Source organism: Ursus maritimus, unplaced genomic scaffold (genome assembly GCF_017311325.1).
Source record: "Ursus maritimus isolate PB19 unplaced genomic scaffold, ASM1731132v1 scaffold_24, whole genome shotgun sequence".
In the NCBI taxonomy this organism is placed as follows: domain Eukaryota; kingdom Metazoa; phylum Chordata; class Mammalia; order Carnivora; family Ursidae; genus Ursus; species Ursus maritimus.
Window position 1 is genome coordinate 33350793 of NW_024424897.1, and position 22501 is coordinate 33373293.

The 22501-nt window shown below is 35.1% G+C and overlaps 1 protein-coding gene across 1 annotated transcript in view; it reads left to right on the forward strand.

Annotated features, from left to right (window-relative positions):
* Window positions 1-22501, forward strand: part of MED13 (mediator complex subunit 13) — a 96694-nt gene that overhangs the window by 26722 nt on the left and 47471 nt on the right. Inside the window, exons 4-9 of the mRNA XM_040640923.1 lie at window positions 4134-4279; window positions 5165-5362; window positions 6819-7013; window positions 7971-8133; window positions 8321-8431; window positions 15871-16554. Coding sequence (XP_040496857.1) covers window positions 4134-4279; window positions 5165-5362; window positions 6819-7013; window positions 7971-8133; window positions 8321-8431; window positions 15871-16554 — 1497 coding nt within the window. The remainder of the gene's footprint in view (window positions 1-4133; window positions 4280-5164; window positions 5363-6818; window positions 7014-7970; window positions 8134-8320; window positions 8432-15870; window positions 16555-22501) is intronic.

The window sequence follows — 22501 nt, forward strand, 5'->3', positions numbered from 1 at the left end:
AAGTGGGCTGCCTGGGTGGCTCAGTCAGTTAAGCGTCCAGCTTTTGGTTTTGGCTCAGGTCATGATCTCGTGGGTCCTGAGCTCAAGCCTAGGGAAGGGCTTCTCACTCAGTGGGGAGTCTGCTTGAAAGATTCTCTCTCCCTCTGCCCTTCCCCACACTCCCCTGGGCGCTCTCTCCCTCTCTAAAATAAATCTTTAAAAAAAATAAAGGAGTGTTGAAGAATGATTAATAGATGGGGAGGAATTTGTGGTAAACAAAGGAGGGGTTCTGGTTCTTGGTGGATTAAGTACCTCTGCCTGGAAAGTTAAGCAAGGATCAGATAACAAAGGATCCAAAGTGCTGTACTAAGGTTTTTGAGGTTTTGTTTTGTTTTTTAGTCCTTAAGGCATTGGGCATCTGTTGATTTTGAGCCTGCCAGTTACATGATCAGAATTAATTTTTAGAAAGATTGCTGGCAGCAGTGAAAAGAAGATAAATTAGAGATTCTAATAGTTATTCAGACCTTAAAAAGACAACTGACGAATCATGGATATTTAAGAATTAGAATCAGTAGGAATTGGTGATGGATTAGTTGACCATAGGGAGTTTAGGAAAAAGAAGTTAAGGGTGATTTACTTTTCTAGCTTTGGACAACTATACAGATACAGACTTGATAAGAAAAGGAATGTTTGATTAGAAGTAAGTTGCTCAGATACAGACTTTATCCTACAGTATTTAGTGCGTACCTACTGTGTGTCAAGGATCTATTCTAAAAGCTGAGGATACAGCCTTGAGCAAAGAAGATTCCTCCTCCAATAGAGCTCACGCTCTGGGGCAACTATAAGAAAAAAGTAAACTAAAATTTTAGATTGTGATTATTTACCCAAATGAAACCTATCCCAGAATAGGAATTAAGGGACAGTTTAAAGTAGGGTGATTGGTGAAAACTGTCATCTACAAGGTATCTGAACAAAAAAAGCTAATGAAGGTGAATGTAGATATGTGAAGTGTTTCAGACTGAGTAACAGTAGATACAAAGGCCTGGTGTGTTTAAGGAACTACAGAGAGGCCAGTTGAGGAGAAGGAAAAGTATTAAAGGAAGACTTAAATTAGTAAGAGATGAGGTTGGAGAAGAAATAGATATTGGGGGTAGGCTGATGTACCATGAGACATAAGAATAACTTTTATGTTGTTACCCAAGTTTGATTCTTTTCCATTTAGGAATTAAAGTTTGTTTTCATTATCTAGGTCTTGTTGAGACATTCTCATAGATCCTATACCTGGTCTTTAAATAGCCCTTAAAACATGACACTAATTAAATGTGTTTTTAGTATAGTGCCATGTGCTTAGCCACAGAATACTTGTTGAATAAAGAAATAATACTTGCTTTCACTTGGTGGCTTAGTATATAGTGCATTTAGATCTGAATATAATACTAAGTTTGATGCAGAGTTCTTTTGAATGTGTGTGTGTTTCGCTTTAAGTCTTTGGAGTTAGGTTTGTGTTTGGTACTTTTTTTCCCCCTATTTTATAGTATGGGTGCCTTAGCACTGCTGGAAAGCAAAGAATAAAATTGTCTTTATTTTAAATGGGCATTAGCAATGGTCCGCTTTTCGGTGGACAGTTCTCAAAGTTATTAGTTAAGTATCTTATCTTGGTGATTATTTTAGATTTTACTCTTATACCAAAGCAAATATCTATAGGCTTTGTAATTACTCAACCAGTAGCTGTTCCAATAGGATTGGTCTTTCAATCATATGAGTAACAAGCTTAATATATTTAATAAATAATTAAAATAATTAATTTTATTTCCTATTTAAAAACTATTTGGCTTTATCAGTTATGCTTCAGTAAGGCTGGGGGGAAAAATCTATTGGCTAAATGCAGTGTGGTGTCTTGGATTGTATCCTGAAACAGAAAAATGGTTAAGTGGAAAATCTTGTGAAATCCAAATAAAGACTGGAATTAATGTACCAGTGTTAATTACTTGTTTGACAAATGTATTATCGTTATGTAAGATGTATAATTTCAGGGGAAACTGGGTAAAGGGTATATGAGAACTCTGTATGATACCTTTGCAACTTTTCTGTAAATTTAAAGTTATTCCAAAATTAAGTTATTTTCTTAAAAAAAGCAACAAAAGCTGCTGGGGTGGGAAAAGATACAGTAATCATTGATTAAATGATTCATCATTTTTGTAAAAGATTTTTTATTTATTTGAGAGGGAGAAGCAGACTCCCTGCTGAGCAGAGAGCCCCATGCAGGGCTTGATCCCCAGGACCCTGAGATCATGATCTGAGCTGAAGGCAGACGCTTAACTGACGGAGCCACCCAGGCAGCCCAATAATTAATTATTTTAAAAAAAAATTTTTTTTTTTTTAAAGATTTTATTTATTTATTTGACAGAGACAGAGACAGCCAGCGAGAGAGGGAACACAAGCAGGGGGAGTGGGAGAGGAAAAAGCAGGCTCATAGCAGGGGAGCCTGATGTGGAGCTCGATCCCGGAACGCCGGGATCACGCCCTGAGCCGAAGGCAGACGCTTAACCGCTGTGCCACCCAGGCGCCCCTATTTTTTAAAAATTTTAAAGTAATATGATTTAAGCAGTATAGAATATTACAAATTTTGAAAACCTGAAGATCCCTGCTTAATTGCTTTAGTCCCATTCCCTAGAAGTAACCAGGTTTAGTTTTCCATCTTTTGTGTTTTAATTTTTTTGCTTACTACTTCTAGTGGTTACTGTCATAATTACAGAGATGCTTATAGCTCTAGACCTTGATTAATCAACTTTAGACAGTATCTACTGATTCTTTACCATGAGAGATAAGATTTGCTCTAGTAGTGATAGTATATTGTCAGTTTTTCTGTTAGATATTTTTTAGCTTGAGTGATATGCTTGAAATTTCAGTTTCTTGATTGTTCTGTCAACTTAAGACAATCTGCTGGCTCCCTGATATATATATAAAATGAAGACATTCTCAGCTCTGCATTATTCTTCACCTCTTGATCTGACTTTTTTTTCCCCACTTTTGTTAGCTATAGTATTACTTTTACTATAACTTAATTTTTTGTGCCCTTGAGTTTTTCAGAAATAATTCAAGAGGGCTTATAGATAGATACAACAGGTTTTTAGTTTATTAATGATTATATTTTAAAGAACTGGTTCTTCAAGACAAAACTTTTTTTAAGGTTTCATTTATTTATTTGAAAGAGAGACCATATGCAGGGGGAGGGGCAGGCAAAGGGAAAGGAAGAAAGGGGCAGGCGAAGGGAAAGAGGCAGAGGGAAAGGGAAAGGGAGAAGCTGAGCAAAGAGCCTTATGCAGGGCTCGATCCCAGGACCTTGGGATCATGACCTGAGTGGAAGGCAGCCGCTTAACCGACTGAGCCACCCAGCACCCCAAAATGAATTCTTACGATAAATGTGTGGAGAAGAAGTAAGAAAAGTGGATTCTTCTTAGTGTACAGTCTCCTCTTCTGGGCCATTTGACCTTTCTATGTCTTATCCTAAGGATCCTTGTGCTTTCCTCTTGGGAACTTTTATTTTCCCAGCCATATCTAAATTTCATAAGATGCTCTACTTTGCATATAGCTTCGATTCTAGGATGCCTTCAATTGTGAGATCCATCATTGCTTTAAAATAACTTACCATTGGGGGTCAGAGGAGGGCAGTACATTAAATGCTTGGCTGATTGAATGTAGCCCAATTTCAGAAATAATAAAATGAGAAAATACAGTTGTATTTAATTTTTAATTATAAGGGAAAATAAACAAAAATTGGGTCATCCTTAATTCAGTTGCACATGTAGATTTTTTACACTCAATTAAAAAAAAAACTGAGACTATATTATTTTGGTGGCCTACCCTTGCCATTAAACTCACTTCCCCTTTACCTTAACTTACCTTGGTGACTATATTATAAGGGTATGTGTGGGTGTACCTACCTTGTTTACGGGTTCCTCTATTTGCAGCTTTTACTACTATAAACAGTGCTGTGAAGAACATTTCTTAGAACTAAATCTCTGCTTTTATCTGTGATTTTTTTCCCCCCTTCAGATGATGAAGTAGAATTTTTGGGTTAAAGAGAAAAAGCAAGTTAACTTTTATTTTGGCTATTAATCATCACTAAAATATAACTTTTTCTTCTTTATTAGTGAACACTTGTCCTGCTCTTTCACCTTTTTCTTGCATGGAGACAGCAATGTTTGTACCAGTGTGGAAATTAACCAACATCAACCTGTATACCTTCTTAGTGAAGAGCATATCACCCTTGCTCAACAGTCTAATAGCCCATTTCAAGGTAGATTATTTTACTGGCTTGGATATTTTGATCTCTTATTGTTTCAAGAAAACTCTTATTGCAATTGGTAATTTTTTTTTTTTTAATTTTTATTTTGTTATATTAGTCTCCATACAGTACATCCCCAGTTTTTGATGCAATGTTCCATGATTGCAATTGGTAATTTTAAATTTTGGTATTTCTCCTGATCTTCAGCCTAGTGATGATTCTGATGTAGTTTATTTTCTTCTTCCCTATTAGAGTTTTAAATCAATGAAACAAGTTTTTTAAAACAAGTATTATTTTTAAAAAATTCTTTCACATGAATGATAGCATGTTTTAAAGTGTTCTTTTAAATAGCACTTAGCAGATATATATGTTTATGTTTTCAAGGTCATCTTTTGTGTCCAGTCACATAAGCCATTTTTAACATTGGTACATAGGGACTTTGATATTTATACAAGATTGCTGATTTGTTTTTAAGGACTGACAGTGTGGTCTTGTTTTAATTCTAACCCTAGGATTTGCTTTTTAAAAATTTACATGGCAGTACATAATAAAAGTACTTAGATTTATACTCACGCACACACACTCAGTTTTTCTTCAAATTGCTTTTTCTTACTGGAAATCAAGAGAAGTTGAAGGATATACATATAACCCCAACTCATGTTGAAATTCTTACCAACTAGGATTTTTTGGGTGGACAAAATTTTAAGATTTATAGTAAATTAAATATTGTGCTTTATCTTCACAGTAATGAAGTATAATAAATTTTTCTCTGAAATGATTGTTATGAGTTTCCTTTTCTTTTTTAGATTACATAATTACTTGTCAAACTATTCAATGTGATCTTATTTGGTGTACCAGTCTTCAGTTACTTACTTGATGTCTGTCTTGGGTTTCTAGTAATCTTAAGCCCATTTGGACTAAATGGCACTCTCACAGGACAAGCATTCAAGATGTCTGATTCAGCTACCAAAAAATTGATTGGTGAATGGAAACAATTCTATCCTATCTCATCTTGCTTAAAGGAGATGTCTGAAGAAAAACAGGAAGATATGGATTGGGAAGATGATTCTTTAGCTGCAGTAGAAGTTCTTGTTGGTACGGATTCTGAGTAGTAATTTTAAGGGGAAAATATGTGACTGTGTACTAGTTAGATTTTGCTGAATAATAATTCCAATACCTTAGTGCCTTTCAGCATTAAACATTTGTTTCTTTGTTTTCTCCTCACATTACATAAGGGCTGCATGTTGGTTGTGGTTTGGCTTCTTGTATTTTGTCATTCTATAATGTAGGGTCATTGAATACCCACTATCTGGGACATGCTGTTCTTACAAGAACAGAGGAATATTAAGGACTTAGTGTAACTATGTAAGTATATTTAAAGCTTCTGCTAGGATATGATGTATGTTACATCTGCTCATACTCCATTAGACAAAACTAGTCACTTTGGCCTGCCAAAGTCATTGGGGCAAGGAAATATATTCCACCTAGAGATAAGCATACTAAAGGTGGGAAGAAGATAACTGTGAATGAGTAACATTTGGAAGCTGGAAAGTTGACCACCTGTGTTAAGTAGTATTTTAACATTTGGTAAAACTGTTACCTCTGATAACTTTTAAAAGGTAGAAAATGCACCTAAAGAACTCGTGGCTTTGATCTGCTCTGCCCAGGTCAGCTCTTTTCATATTGGCTCTTCTCTATGTGTCTTCTCATTCAGGGACCCAGATTAACAAGGTAAATTATATTTGGGACATGCTCATCTTGAGGGAAAGGACAGGAATAAGAGAGGCTGCACTGATCTTGCAAGCACATTTAAAGCTCCTGTTGGGATCTGGTGTATATCACATGCAGGTCACTCAGCCTAGCCTAACAATGGAGTGAATAGGTATACTCCATGTTAGAGAGATGGGGGAGGTGTGGGGAATGTATAATTGAGCAGATTATTAGGATTAGAATCTGCAGCAGTGTTTAATGGAATCATATGGCAATGTTACAATATGAACATTGCCTTATTCATGTTTTTGTTTTTTTTTTTTTTAAATAAAAAGAATACCAGTATTGAATTTCAATAAATGCATTACTACCAGGGTAGTTGTGACAAAACCAGAAACAAAACACAATCATATATTAGGCTTTCATAAAAAGATCTATGAAGAAGAAAGCAGGAAACGGTCCATAATTCTAGTGCCCAGATTACCTTTGTTAAACTTAAAAACTTTTTTTTTAAATAATACACTTTATAGTTTGTCAGATTTGCAAATAAAGACTTAAAAGTAATACACTCTCATGGTTAGAAAATCCAAAAATGAAAAGAGAAAGCTGCTTGCTTCTGAGTCTCTCACTGAAGGTAACCACTAAATCTTCTCGTGGTTTCTTCCAAAAAACATTGTGCCAAAAGGAAAATATATTTATAAAAATACATTAAATATATTTTTATTTTAGTTAAACAAATACAATCATATGTAATTTTCCATTACAGTACTTTTGAGTGAACCTAACCCCACTATAGTCACAGTGGTAATTTATTTTCTTGTCCATTATTTTTTCCTTTCAGCTGGTGTCCGAATGATCTACCCAGCATGCTTTGTTCTAGTCCCTCAGTCAGACATTCCTACTCCTAGCTCTGTGGGATCCTCTCACTGTTCAGCTTCTTGCTTGGGTGTCCACCAAGTGCCTGCTTCCACAAGAGATCCTGCTATGTCTTCAGTTACTCTTACACCACCTACATCTCCTGAGGAAGTCCAAACAGGTATTGTATCAATCTGTTTCATGATCACTAGTTATAAATCTCTTGTCCTGAATATATCAGCACTTAAAAAATAATTATTTTGAAGTAATTTCAGACTTACTGAGAAGTTTCCATGTAAAGTACAAAGAACTCCCTCAGCCAGATTTCCAAAATGTTAGCATTTGTTCCATCACCCTCACTAGATGTATACATTCGTTATCATTGGTCTTTTTCTCAACCATTTGGGAACAAGCTGCAGACACAATGCCCCATTGCGCTCAGGTACTCAGTGTATTTCCCAAACTTTAGAACACTCTCCTATATATCTACCATTTAATCCTCAAAGTCAGGAAGTCAACATTGATATAACACTACCATCAAGTTTATGTCCTCTGGATTTTTTGCTTTCTGTATTTTAAGTAAAGTAACATGCTTTTTGCCTCAAAATTACATGGAGGCATACCAGATAGATGTGGAGTACATTGTATAACAAATTAACAAGCAAAAAAACCAACCCCCCCCAAAAACAAAAAAAACAAAAAGAAAAACCCAAACACAAATAATGTTACTTTAAATGTACTTTTTTTCTTCTATAGCCTACTCTTTTTTTTCTTCTTTCTCTTTTTTTTGAAATTAACATATAATGTATTATTTGTTTCAGGGGTACAGGTCTGTGATTCATCAGTCTTACACAATACACAGTGCTCACCAAAACACATACCCCCCCCATTGTCCATCACCCAGCCACCCCATCCCTCCCACACCCCTCCATTCCAGCAACCTTCAGTTTGTTTCCTGAGATTAAGAGTCTCTTATGGTTTGTCTCCCTCTCTGGTTTCATCTTGTTCATTTTTTCCTCTCTTCCCCTATGATCCTCTGCCTTGTTTCTCAGATTCCACGTATGAGTGAGATCATATGATAATTGTCTTTCTCTGATTGATTTATTTCGTCCTATAGCCTATTCTTTTTTGTTTTCAGTTGATCCTCAGTCCGCCCAGAAGTGGGTCAAATTTTCTTCAGTATCTGATGGCTTCAACTCTGATAGTACTAGCCACCATGGTGGGAAAATACCCAGAAAATTAGCAAATCATGTGGTGGATAGAGTTTGGCAAGAATGCAATATGAACAGAGCACAGAACAAGTATGTAATTTCATTTTCGAGTTTAAAATATTGCGTGTCGGTAGTTACTTGTACAGAGATATTTTAAGTATATATAGTCATTTGTATGACTTTATAAATCTGATTTTTGAACTTCAATTTTAATGTTTAATTCATGGTTCTAGAAAACCTTATGAATTCTAAAGAATTTTCTAATTTCAAATCTTAGGAGGAAATATTCAGCTTCATCAGGTGGTCTATCTGAAGAAGAGATACCTGATAAAGTAGCATCCTGGGATTTTGTTGAAGCCACACAAAGAACAAATTGCAGCTGTTTGAGGTAGTTTTGTTTTTTTCCCCAGTTGATTGGTGTCTGTATACGTGTGTGTGATAGCTTCTTATGCTGTTGAATACTTAGGTAAGCTAGCTCAAAGTGAGACCTAAGCACAATGTGTGAGGATTTTTTTTCAAAAGAAAATTTGAGGGAAAAAAAATTCAGTGACTTGGAGCTGATTATAGAAGTACCTACAATGTATGCCATAGTCTTTACACAGTTACCAGAGCTGAACTGTGAAGGCTTGGTTTTACAACTAAATAAAAGAGAATTTTATCCCGGATTATAGTATGTATAGTATCTATAAGTTAAATGGTACACAAGTCTCTTGAGAAAAGAGTTCACAGATGGCACAGTGCCTGAGAAATTTCTCCCATAGGTTCTCATAAAAAGGTGACATACACTAGGTGAAAATTTCTGCAATCCTTTTTATAGTAAATATGGTATTAGGTTTTGCGCAGCAGTTTCCTATAACATCCTTTTGGGCAAACGGCAGGTGAAATGTTGAAATAAGATTCAGAAAGTATGATTCTACAAGGGTTTGAAGCTGCACTGTTAAAATACAAACTTTCTAATAGACTACATTGGTTAAAGATTAATAGAAGAATGGATGAACTTGAAATTCTTTTGGCAATTTTATTTCTATGTTGGAGACTTTGAGATTTGGTTATCAGAAGCATTCAGATTATATTGCCTAGAGTTTATTATTTTATTCTAAAATGAAAGGTAGATCATATGCTTTTGCAATTTTGTAAACAAATAATGGCACTAACATCCCTTACCAGAACTTGTGAGCTAACAGTTGGTTACTCTTTGGTCGCAGATGTGAGCCAAAGGACTGGAGTGCCTGTATGTTAGGGCCAAGGTTTTTCTTACATTAGCTTTGTTTGATTGAATACAGCGACAGAGGGGCACCGGGGTGGCTCAGTCGGTTAAGCGGCTGCCTTCAGCTCAGGTCATGATCCCGGGGTCCTGGGATCGAGCCCCGCATTGAGTTCCCTGCTCAGCTGGGGGTCTGCTTCTCCCTCTGCCTCAACCCCTGCTTGTGCATGCTCACTCACTCTCTTTCTTTCTCTCTCTCAAAATCTTAAAAAAGAGAGAGAATGGTAACAGACTCTCAACTTGTTCTGGTTTGTTTTTTTGCATAGGTTAGATGTATCTACATAGATTCTTCTATTAGAGACTATAATTTTTTAAAGTCTGACAACTGTGTTAAAAACTTGTCTGTTGCTGATAGATTGGAATAAAAATATAGATAGATTAGCTCTTGTTCAATAGTTTAAAATAGTTTAACACCATAGCCACTTGGACGGGCAGACCCAGACTTAATCTTCAAATATAGAGCTCCATAATGTTATTTGTCTGAGACCAGAGATCAGCAGCTATGATCCATTGGCCAAAATTGGCTCACTGCCTGTTTTCATATGGCCTGTGAGCTGAAAATGCCTTTTACATTTTTAAATAGTTGGAAGAAATCAAAGAAGAATATTTTGTGGCATGTGAAACTTACATGAAATTCAAATTTTAATGTCCATAAGATTTATTGGAACAGAGTCACATCTGTTCATTTACATGTCAACTGTGGCTGCTTTCACAGAGTTGAGTAGTTGTGACACAGACTGTATGGCCTCCAGAGCCTAAAATATTTACCATCTGGTCCTTTACAGAAAAAGTTTGCCAGTTCCTAGTCTCAGACCAGTAGAATGCTTAAATGAAATTAGGCTTTTCTTTCCATATATTGACGTTTTTATCAAGCGGCTCTTCTTTTTTAGTTCCCTACCTAGATTTTTGCTTTATTCTTCTTGAAAGATGAAACTTTTAAGTATATTTGTTTAAAATGGTTTTATTTATTTATTTTTAAGATTTTATTTATTTATTAGAGTGAGAGTGAGCAGGGGGAGCGGCAGAGGGAGAGGAGAAGCAAGCTCCCCGGTGTGCAGGGAGCCCGATGCAGGGCTTGATCCCAGGACCTTGAGATCATGACCTGAGCTGAAGGCAGACGCTTAACTGACTGAGCCACTCGGGCGCCCCTAAAATGGTTTTAGAGGAAGACCCTCAAAATGCATATTGGTAAACATAAGTTTAAATTCTTGGTTTCTAAGCTGAACTTTTGTTTTTCAAAACTTACTGTGTCTCGTATATCCAGAAATTCCTCCCAGGTATAGAGAGATTTGATACAATGAAATTTTGTATAATCTATACATGTGACTTATTTTGGTATATTTGCTCCTCTAGGAAATACAGAGTTTCTGATCATTTACTTTTTTTTTCCATTATTGAATTTTGTACTTCTAATTCCTCCTCCACTTCCCTCAAATCAGTTTCTCTTATTTAATTCTTAAATAAGGCCTAAAATAGATGTTGAGCCACTATGTGTATCATCTGCTGCCATAGAATATAGGAAGTAGGGCACACATTGATAACTTAACTGTGATAGTCAGCCAGTTTGCTGTCAAATCTATCTTTGCCTTTTCCCTACTCTGTTCTGTATTGCAGGGGATTACATTTCCTAGGCTCCTTTGCTTTCTACATGTGCTTGTTGTCCCCCCCCCCCAAGCTTTATTGAGGTATAATTGATAAATAGCATTGTGAGAGTTTAAAGTGTACAACATGATGATTTGGCTAGACCCAGTTGCTTTCTGGGTTTGGCTCTGGTAGGTGCTAACAGAAGATTGGTTGACGAGATGAGGAAGGAAGCCAGTGTATTTCTCCACCCCTTTTTTGAGCCAACTCCAGAAGTAGTTCTGTGTCCTATTAATGGCCCCTTCTTCCGTGGTCCAGCTTACCACTGAACAGATCCCACTATGGTTCTAACACCATCCCAAGCTTGTTTGATCTGGTGATACTATTTCATCTTACTGCCCTTTTAGTTCAAGAAGTCATGGAAGCTCTCTGCTATTGGTAGTCTTTGAGATGCCTCATGTTCCTCTGTTTTTTGTAACTGATTCTCTATAGTAGATTTCCTCTACGTGAGACAGGACTGGACCCTGACTGATACGTTGATTTCTCTTAGAAATCAATTTGAAAAAAACTGCATAGTTACATAAGCAGTTTGCATGAGTATGTAATGTATGATTTGAAGATTTAAATTATATAAATAGAGCTGACGTTATCCTTGACCACTCTCAGTCTCTTTCCAAATGCTACTACCTTTCCCTAGAATTGACTGCTTGCCAATTAGGTATTATCTTTCCATAGTTTTTCTGTAGTTTTTTGTATGTGTTTTTCCTCTCAACACAAAAATATAATACGGGTATATTTGACAGCCTAAATTTTTCATTTAATGTGCCTTAGATCTTTCCATTTAATTACTTGTAGATCTGCCATATTATCTTTAAAAACGTCTTGGTATTCCACTGAATAGAAGTACCATAGTGTATGTAATCATTCTGGGTTTGATGGACAAATAGGTTGTTTCCAAAAGTTTTTGTTTGTATTTACTTAAAAAAAAATAATACTTCTGTGGCTGTCAATTATTTATTAGATATTTTTGAACACTTAATTTATGATAGATGTCCTAGGCTCAGATACACTAGTGAATAAGGCTCCTGCTATTATGAAGCCTGTGCACGGATGGGGTAGATGATAATTAAAAAAAAAAAAAGAATTTTTAATCTTTTTAGATTTTAAGAGTGATGAGTGCTAAGAAGGAAAAAAATTAGGTGGGTGATGTGATACAGAGTTGTGGGAGAGGGGGCTATTTAAGTACTTGTGAATTCAAAAAGATCCTACCAGTTTTACTCCCACTTTTTATATATAGAAGTACTGGTTTTTCTTGTGCTTTCACTATCTGAGAACGGTCCGTAAAATTATTTTTTTGCTACTAGAGTAAGTGAAAAGCATAAAATTGTTTTCATTGGCTTTTTTCAGTTATTAATAAAATTAAATACTGCATATTTATTGAAATTAAGCTTTAGTGTGATAGAGTGTTCTTAAGAAAATTAGCACTTAGCAAGCTATATAAATAGAAAGTGATACAATAAATTTCAGATGTTAACACTAAAATACACCTAGGTGGCTCAGTCGGTTAAGTGTCAACCTTCGGCTCAGGTCATCTCAGGGTCCTGGGATTGCATCCCACATCAGGCTCCCTGCTCAGTGGGGAGGCTGCTTCTCCTTCTCCCCCTCCTCTCCCCCTGCTTGTGCTTTCTTTCTCTCTCTCTGACAAATAAATAAAATATTTTTTAAAAAACTATTTTTTAACAACTGGAGCTATTTAATAATGGGATGGATGCCTTTCCTTATAAGGTAATGTGGGCCTTGTCATTGAAAGTATTCAGACAGGATGATCAGAGAAGGGATTATTCTACGTTGGAATAAACTACTGCTTGTTTTTTAATGACCAATTTTTTATAAAAAATTTTTAAATGCTAAATTTGAATAATTCATATAATGCACATGAAATAAAATTAAAAAGCTGAGTTCCCTCTCCTATATATGTATATAGCTCTGCCTGCTTTCTTTCATACGAATGGAATCATGCTATGTATACTGTTCTGCAACTTGCTTATTTTGATAAACGGTAATCGTGGGTATTTTTCTATGTTAGCACATACAGACCCAACTCTTTGTTTCTTTTAAGTTTATACTACTCCATAATACTATGAAGGTATAGTACTTTATTTGGGTATTCCCCTATGCTGCACTCTTGCTGAAGACTTTTTTTTTTTAGAGATTTTGTTTATTTATTTGAGAGAGTGAGAGACAGACCATGAGCAGGAGGGAGGGGCAGAGGGAGAGGGAGAAGCAGGCTCCCCACTGAGCAGGGAGCCCAATGAGGGGTTCGATCCCAGGACCCTGAGATCATGACCTGAGCCAAAGGCAGGTGCCTAACTGACTGAGCCACCCAGGTGTACCTTGCTGACGATTTTTAAAGCAAATCATAAATATCATTTCACTTCTTCAGTATGCAACTCTAATATTTTAATTTTGTTTTATCATTTTCTTACATAACTATAATTCCATTATCACACCTAATAAAAAGAATAGTATTTTATTAGTATCATCTCATACCTTATACAGATTTGTCTCAGAAATGTCTTTTTGTAGTTGGTTTGTTTGACAAGGACCTGGACAAAGAGTATAGATTTGGTTGTTAAGTCTTCTAGGTCTCTTTTGTAATCCCCTACCCCATTTTTATGACATGGATTTAGTTGGAGAAGCTGTGTCAGTTATGCTGTGGAATGTTCCACATTCTGGATTTCTCAATTTGTCATATATTGTAACTTGTTCTTTTAGTGTCCTTTAATTTCTTCCTTTATCCCTTGCATTTCTGTAAATGGAAATTAGTTCTAGAGCTGTGCTGTCCAGTTCTAGCTATGTTAGTAACCACTAGTGGCTATTTAAAATATTTGGATTTAAATACACTTGAAAATTCAGTTTCTCAGTTGAACTAGCCACCTATCAGGTCCTCAGTAGCCACTTAAAGAACATTTCCGTCATTACAGAAAGTTTTGTTGGACAGTGCTGATTTAGAGGCTTAATGCATTCATGTTCAGTTTTTTTAATTTTTAAATTTTATTTTTTAATTTTATTTTTGGGAGAGAGAGCACACACCTGAGCCATGGGTGGGGGGAGGGAGAGAGAGAATCTTAAGCGGGCTCCACATCCAGCACGCAGACCCTTCCACCGTGCTCAGTCCCAGGACCCTGAGATGATGACCTGAGCTGAAATCAAGGGTCAGATGCTCAACCAACTGAGCCCCTGAGGCATCCCTCAGGTTCAGTATTTTTGACGAGAATACTTCGTAGGTGGTGCAGTGTTGCTTTGTATTGTGTCACATCAGAAGACAAATGTCTTGTTGTTTCACTTTTAATAATGGGTTGAGATTGAGAAGGTGATAATCAGCCTGACCCCTCCTTGTAAAGTTTACCATATTTACTATGAATAAAGACAGTTTTTCTTCTTTCTTTGAAATCTCTAATCTCTTTCTTATTACATTGGCTGAAACTTTCAATACAATTATTGAATAGAAATGTTGGGTTAATATTTTTGCTTTGTTGCCATTTTTAGGGATGAATTATTTAGTCTTTTATCATTTAGTATGATATTAGTTGTTTTTCATACATGTCCTTTGTCAGATTTTTAGTCTGCATTTTGAGTCTTTTTGTAATGAATTATGTGTTGAATTTTGCCATATGTTTTTCTGTACTTACAGAGATAATTATATGGTTTTCTCTGTTATTCTGTTAATGTGATGAATAATATTGAATTCTATTGACTGTTATACTTTATATTCCTGGGACAGATATCATTTGCTCATGATGTATTATCCTTTTATATATTATTGGATTGCTAATATTTTGTTAATGATTTATATTCTTGAGGGATATTGTTCTATGATTTCCTTTTCTTTGATTTCTTTGATTTTGTTATCAGGTTAATGGTGGATTTTTCCTGTGTCTTTTTGACATAATTCCAGTTTTCTTTGATAACTTTCATGCTTTTTTCCCCCATGCATGTGTCCTAGACTCTGTACAGAAGGATGTTCAGCATGTTCCCTCAATAGAGAGGGTTCTTCAAAAAACTAACTACCTACAATTGCATTTGCATACTCTTTTTTGTTATTTCTGATATAACAAAACCATTAATAAAGTAGATTTTAAAAGAAAACTTAAAAAATCTAGTGAATACTGAATGCTTTTACTTCATGTCCCTCCACATTTTTGCCTTGTTTCTCAGTTTAAAAAAAAAATGTTGTATATATCACTGTCAGCTGAGTTTAGAAATCTTAAGGTGCACAGTATTTTTACTACATTTAAATGTTAAACTCTGAAGTTCAATTACTAGGTTTTTAGGTGTATAGTTTTAAGTTTTCAGTTTCAGAATTGCTTCACAATATGAGGAAAATAATTCTTTTAGGCATTTTCTTTTCTAGTTAGCTGATTCTTTCTGTAGTGGTAAGCCTTGGGAGAAGGAAGGTAGATATACTGTGTGGAGTCCATCGGACAGTTGCAGTGCTATCCAGAATGATATAACTTCATTTCTGTACAATAAGTTTTTTGGCGGGTTGCTATAGGATTGTAGATGATGATTGCGCTCACCCAGGCTATTGTTCTGAAATATCAGGTACATTTGTGAATGAATGGATTTCAGATCTTTCTATACTTTATTATCTTAAAATAACTAGAATTTTAGCTCTATTTATTCAGATACTGAAATGTTTAGGTTACATAAGGTAAACCATGTTTGGTTATCTGATCACATAGCTATTAAATGAACAGAAGATCATATAGCTATTAAATGAGCAAAGGCTGTTATGAATCATTCTGCAGTTCTTAATTTTAGGTTGCTGAACAAAGTATTTTTTCCATGTAAATTCAAATCATTTACTTTTAGACTTATATGTAAAAAACCAAATATATGAATTGTTTAGTAGTGTTAACTTGTGTACTTTGATGTAATAGTGATACTATAAAAGTTAAACATTTCTTTTAACTTTTTAGGCACAAAAATCTCAAACCAAGAAATCCTGGACAACAAGGACAGGCACCATCTTTAAATCAGCAACAGCAAGTACTTCCTAAGCACAAGACCAATGAAAAACAAGAAAAGAGTGAAAAACCACAGAAACGCCCCTTGACTCCTTTTCACCATCGTGTATCTGTTAGTGATGATGTTGGCATGGATACAGATTCAGCTAGCCAAAGACTTGTGATCTCCGCTCCAGATAGTCAAGTGAGATTTTCAAACATCCGAACTAATGATGTAGCAAAGACTCCTCAGTTGCATGGCACCGAAATGGCAAATTCACCTCAGCCACCTCCACTTAGTCCTCACCCATGTGACGTGGTTGATGAAGGAGTGACTAAAACACCTTCAACTCCTCAAAGTCAACATTTTTATCAAATGCCAACACCAGATCCCTTGGTTCCTTCTAAACCAATGGAAGATAGGATAGACAGTTTATCCCAGTCTTTCCCAGCTCAATTCCAGGAAGCTGTAGAACCTACAATGTATGTTGGTACAGCAGTAAACTTGGAAGAAGATGAAGCTAATATAGCCTGGAAGTATTACAAGGTCCCAAAGAAAAAAGATGTAGAGTTTTTACCACCTCAGCTTCCAAGTGATAAATTCAAGGATGATCCAGTTGGACCTTTTGGACAGGAAAGTGTAACATCAGTTACAGAGTATGTATTTTTTTAATAGTCACTATTTATAATTTAAGGGTAGAAATGATGTAAGTTCTTAATACCAAGACTCCAGAATTGGTTTCAGGGTAGGATTTATAATAATAAATCTTTTAAATATTAGTTTTACATAACTTCTTTACAGTGTTTTTTTCCTCAGGGAACCTCTTTATTATGAAATATTAGTCACAAAAAAGTGGAGAAAATAATAGCACTTATCCATCAACCAACTTAAGTTTTTTTGCATATAATTAGAACCCCTCTGTACTATTTTTCTTCCTCCATTTTTCCTTCCTCTGTCCTAAATTTGGTATTTATATCATTTCTATACATGTTTTTAGACATGTAGCTCTAGTTAATTCATTTTAATTGCTTTATAGTGTTTCTTTGTTATGAATAATACATAATTTATCTACTTTCCTAAAGATGGACATGTTGGTTATTTTCAGTTTTCTCCAGTTATATAAGTGGAATTGTGCATATTTCCTTGTGTATTTGTATAAGATTTCTCTAGGGAGTACATCTAAAAATGGAATTGCTGGGCCTGAGGGTATGCCCATATTCTGCATTAATGGTGATTGCCAGGTTTGCTCTCCACCTATACCATTTTACATCCTTATCAACCAGCAGAGTGTGAGAATGGTGTTTTTCCTCTAGTGTTTGGTATTATGAGACTTTCAATTTAGTTAATCTTCTATGTGCAGATTGGCATCTTATTGTCTTAATGCATGTTTTCCAGATTCCTAGCAAGATTAAGCATTATTTAAAATGTTCATTGGACATTTAGATTGCTTCTGTGAACTGTCTGCATATCATATTTTTTAGTCTTATTTTTCCTTTTTCCCCCCAATTCTTTGCGTGTTCTGGCTATTAATCTTACATTAGTTACATGTGTTACAGTTATCTTCCTCCATTCTGTGGATTGCCTTTGTCCACTTTATGTGTGGCATACTTTGGGTGGGAAACTTTTTTGGGTCTTCCTTTACTATGTTATTCTGATTACATTTATATTCTGTCCAGTAAGTCTTTTGCATTTTTTCTATAGATTTTCTAAAAGGTGAAAATCAACCAACAAAACACCATTATATTCATTAAAACTGTCTTCTGACCAGTGCAAGACCAAGTAGCGTGCAAAGATTGTATTTCTTCTCTGTTAGTCCGTTGTCAGCAAAAGTATTTAGGGTCTTCTCTTTAGCTTAGAATTCTAAAATTTCACAAGAGCATGTGCAGGTATAGTGATCTTTTGTTTAGTCTTTGTATTGGGCATTTGCAGTGGGCTGGTTCAGTTTGAAGTCTTTTTTTTTTGTCCCGGGAAGTTCTCTTCTTGGATAATATCTGCATTTTTTACCCGTTCTCTTTGTAACCTCTGTGATTCATATGTTGAGTTTCTGTATTTTCTCTCATTTTCTATTTTTTTTTCCTTTGTATTCGAAAGGGATTCCTCAAATTTCTTCCAGCTCTTTCTTGAAGTCTTAATATTTGTTGCTCATGTTTTCTTATTTCTAAATTTTTTAAAAAATAGCATCCCCTTGTTTAATGTTCTGTAATTTTTTAGAATTACTTTATTTTCATCTTTTTACTATGCTGCTTCTCATCACTTTTATTTATAATTACTTCATTCACTTTTTTTTTTTTTTTGAGGGAGAGTGAAGAGAAGGAGAGAGAAAAAGAGGGAGGGGGAGAAAATGGTGGGGGGAGAGGAAGAGAGAATCTTAAGCAGGTTCCGTGCTCAGTGTGATGCCCAAGCCCAACGTTGTGGTGGGGGGAGCTCAATCTAACAATCCTGAGATCATGACCTGAGCTGAAATCAAGAGTCAGACACTTAACTGGCTCAGCCACCTATGTGCCCCTCTTCATACACATTTTAGAATGAAGGAATAGGGGAGCTGATTGGCAGGCCTTACTCATTCAGTAAATAATTTAGTATATACTATGTATCAGTTCTGTACACTGCTTTATGATAACCATGTTGGGGATGACTTGGAAGGGAGGCCTGGTACCTAAAATTCCAGAATGAAGAGGATGTCAGATCTTGGGTCTTCACCCAAGAAGAGAATACTCATTTTTCTTATAGAAGGAACTCTTCTTTTCCCTCCATTTTCAGCTCTTATTTTTCAATTCTGTCTAGAGATACAGGTCCAAATTTTCTCTGATTTTTTGGGGCAGTTTGGCTCTCTTGTTGTTTATATAGGTTGCCTGTAGTCCCCTCTTGCATATTCTAGGCCATGACCTTTCTCTGCTGTGTTTTGTTGATTTTGAGCTTCCCTGAGACTAAGTAAAATGGCCAATTTGTAGCCTCTCTCATTTTCCCTACTGTTAAAGATTTATTTTCTTCTAATATTTCTAATTATTTTAGTAAACAAACCTGTGTGCCTTATCTAGCTCTTTGAATCTTAAAAGTATTCTAGTATTGTTTTTTAATTAAAATTAATCTGGATTTGAAATTTAGGGACTTTAGGATACCCTTATGATCATGGAAGAAAACTAGCTTATTTAATAGTTAGGAGGACTCTTGAAAGCAATTGATGCCTTGGTAACAAGTCTCAAAGGATCTTAGTCTTACTTGTGCTGGATGTAATATAAAAGTCCTCAACTGTTGTCTGAAACTACTGTTGGTCTCTCTGTTTCTGTACTTCTCTACATATATTCTGTACACAGTAAAGTGATCATTATAAGTTAAATGTTACGTTACTCATTTGCTTAAAACCCTTGAGGAGTTTCCCTTTACATTCAGAATAAAATCCAAACTCTTTTTCCTCATCTGTAATATTCTACCCAGTTCCTGCCTAGCTAGTTCTTCAGTCTTATTTTTACTACTCTCCTGTTTGCTTCCTTCTTTCTTTCCATCAGCTTTCTTGCTGTTTCTTCAGAAAGCCAAGCTCATTCCTAATGGCCTTTAGAATTGTATTACAGATGGGGAAACAGCTCACCCCTTCTTATTTAGCCCTGCTGAAAAGTTACCTTCTCAGGAGGTATTTTCCTGACCATTTTATCTAAACTATGGCTTTTCTTCCCTCCCCAGATCACTACCTATCTTGTACACCGCTTTCATTTTTTCTTTATATAGATCATCTGAAATTACATTATGTATTTGTTAATGATCTTTTCCCTATTAAAATGTAAACTTTATGAGGGCAAGGACTGTATGTCTTGTTTACTGCTATGTTCCTCTCGCATACACACACAGACACATACACACACCTGTAGAACGATTCTGGGTCCATAGTAGACATTCAGCAAATGTTTGGATAAATGAAACAACAGTATGGCCCTAGGGTTACTTTGTGATTCTAGAACTTGTTTTCTCTCTAGATTATATTTTCTTATTTAATGTATATAAAATGTAGCATTATGAATATTTTTAGTTTTACAAACTTAAAGGGTGAGTTTTTATGGGCACATCATATTCATAAGATCCAAGAGTCCTAGCCATAACTTTAAATAAGTGTATTAGCTACTTGTGTGCATGAACATCTGTAAGTGAAATGAAGGTCTTTTAGAAGTTAATACAGTTTAACCTTAGAATCTGTTCTGAAATTATTTGACATTTTTCTCACTGAATATGAATGAGAATGAAGAAGCATAATGTAGAAAGGTAGCATGCAGAGTAGAATGGTGCTGGGTCATGATTATGTAAATTAAGAAAATAACATGCTTCTGTTCCTGGTCACCATTTTTTTTCTTCATAAAAAGAAAGGAAAAGACTGAATAAAAGGTTTTGTTTTGTTTTTTTTTTTAATTCTGTGTCTCATGCGAGTATTGTTTTGGTTTCATTACTAAAATGTGTATTGTGTCACAATTTACTTTTAGATAGAATCCTTTTTATTATTATAGTAGATTAGAATATGAAAAATACCACAAAAAAGTCAACACTCAGCTGCTTGAAATATGAATTAAAATATTTATGGAATATAATTGTTCTATACTTGATAGGTTAGAAGTTTTTTGGTGTTATGTTTTAATCATCTGGATGATTCTTTCCTTTTGTAGTTAACTATTCTGTGGCTGTAGTTCTCAACTGGGGCAGTTTCTTACTCCCCCACTCATGCCTTCCCATGACATTTGGCAGTGTTAAAAGACCGTTTAGATTGTCACAGCTTGGGGGGGGGGGTGACGCTCTTTGGTAGGTGGAGGCCAGGGATGCTGCTAAATATCCTACCATATGTATATATATATGGTAGGATATATATATATATATATGGCACAGTCCCTAACAGCAAAGCCCATATATATATATATGGTAGGATATATATATATATATATATATATATATATATATGGCACAGTCCCTAACAGCAAAGCCCAAAATGTTAATAGTGTTGAGGTGCTTTAATAGCATGAATCATTTTGAAGAGAAATTTGAACTCTAGAATAAATTACTTAATTAGATAGGCCAAACCTGTTTACTGATTAGTTTTACTAGGGAGATTCCCCAAGTAAAATACCTGGCATGGGCTTTAGGGTTTGCATTATGCTAAAGCTAAAGTTTTGTTTTGTTTTGTTTTGTTTTCATATGTTAAAAGGATCTTGTTTGGATAACTTAGTGATTCTGGTTCTGTTATTAATGTTACTTGAGATAGGATGTCGTGAGGCTCATCAGTCAGATGATATCCCCGTCATTAAAATAAATTCTATGAATTAATAGTCTCTCAATGGTATTTAAACAATCTTAAATTTTTTCTAGAAGCATTGGGTTGCTTTAAAGCTATAATATGATCTTTTCTAGTCAGAGTAATCCATTCAGAAGCCTAGATTTTTAATATAAGTAAATTTCTGAATTCTTATTAGACATTGTAAATTTCTAATCTTTTTCCATACTCTCTGAGTTTTGAAAGTGTATTTAAATATATGGCAGTTAATTAGGGGGCTCCTGTAACTCCTGTATTCTTTCACCCTTAGAAACATTATCTTTCTTTTTAAATTCATACTCCTCAAAGATAGATTTTCTCTGTTTGAATAAAACTGAAGTTTCTCTAATATACAAGATGCCGTAAGGCACTGTCAGAGTATAAAATAAATTTGGTTTGGCCCTAAATGAAATTGTAATCTAATGGAAAATAACCTTAAATTCTCTGATAGAAGTATACATAAAATATATTAGGGGTGGAGAACCAGAGTAAAGAATAATTTAATTGCTTTTATGAAGATCCAGAAGTTTTATGTAGTTTGGTATGGATAGATTATCTGGTGTTGCTTACTAGTTTGGTATGTCATGATGAGAAAGGAGACCTGAAAGGTGGGGGTAGGGCTATATAACAGAACAGCAAAATATTGCTTATAAGCTTATGTATTATGTATTATCCTTGAGCTGATAGGGACACTGTTGGAAGCTTTTTTGAGGTAGATAAAATAACAGGGTTTTTAGAAAATAAGGATTTTAGAAATATTAACCAAGTACCATTATTGAAAGATTATTTAAATGAAGAGATAGATATTTTTGAAAGGACATCAGTTTGGACATCTTGACTAGCTCAGATATAAGGTGATTGAGGGCCCAAGGAAAATCAGAAAGAGATTGTTAGGGATGTGTGGATTTTGTGGATGTAGAGTAGACTAAAGAACTTTACGGCCCATTGAATAGTAAAGTAGGGGAGTAACAGAAGAGTTAAAGACCAGCGTATTTACTTTATGAGGGAAAGAGGAGGAAAAACAGGTTTGAATGCTACTTTTCTACTTTTTTACTTAATTTAGACTAAATCTTAAACTTAATTTTTGTAATTTTTTAAAGCGAAAGAAACTGTAATCCCTTGTTATCTTGAAGGAGAGGGATTGGGAAATTTAAATGTCTCAGTTATGCCTTTGTGTACAATATGACTTTTAACTATGTGCTTGTAATACACATACATTGTAAATTTGTGAATTCAGTTTTAGGAGCCTGCTTAAAGATTCAGTCAGGCAGTTGTGTCTGAAGCCTAGAAGAAAACTTACATTAACCCAGTTGGAGTAA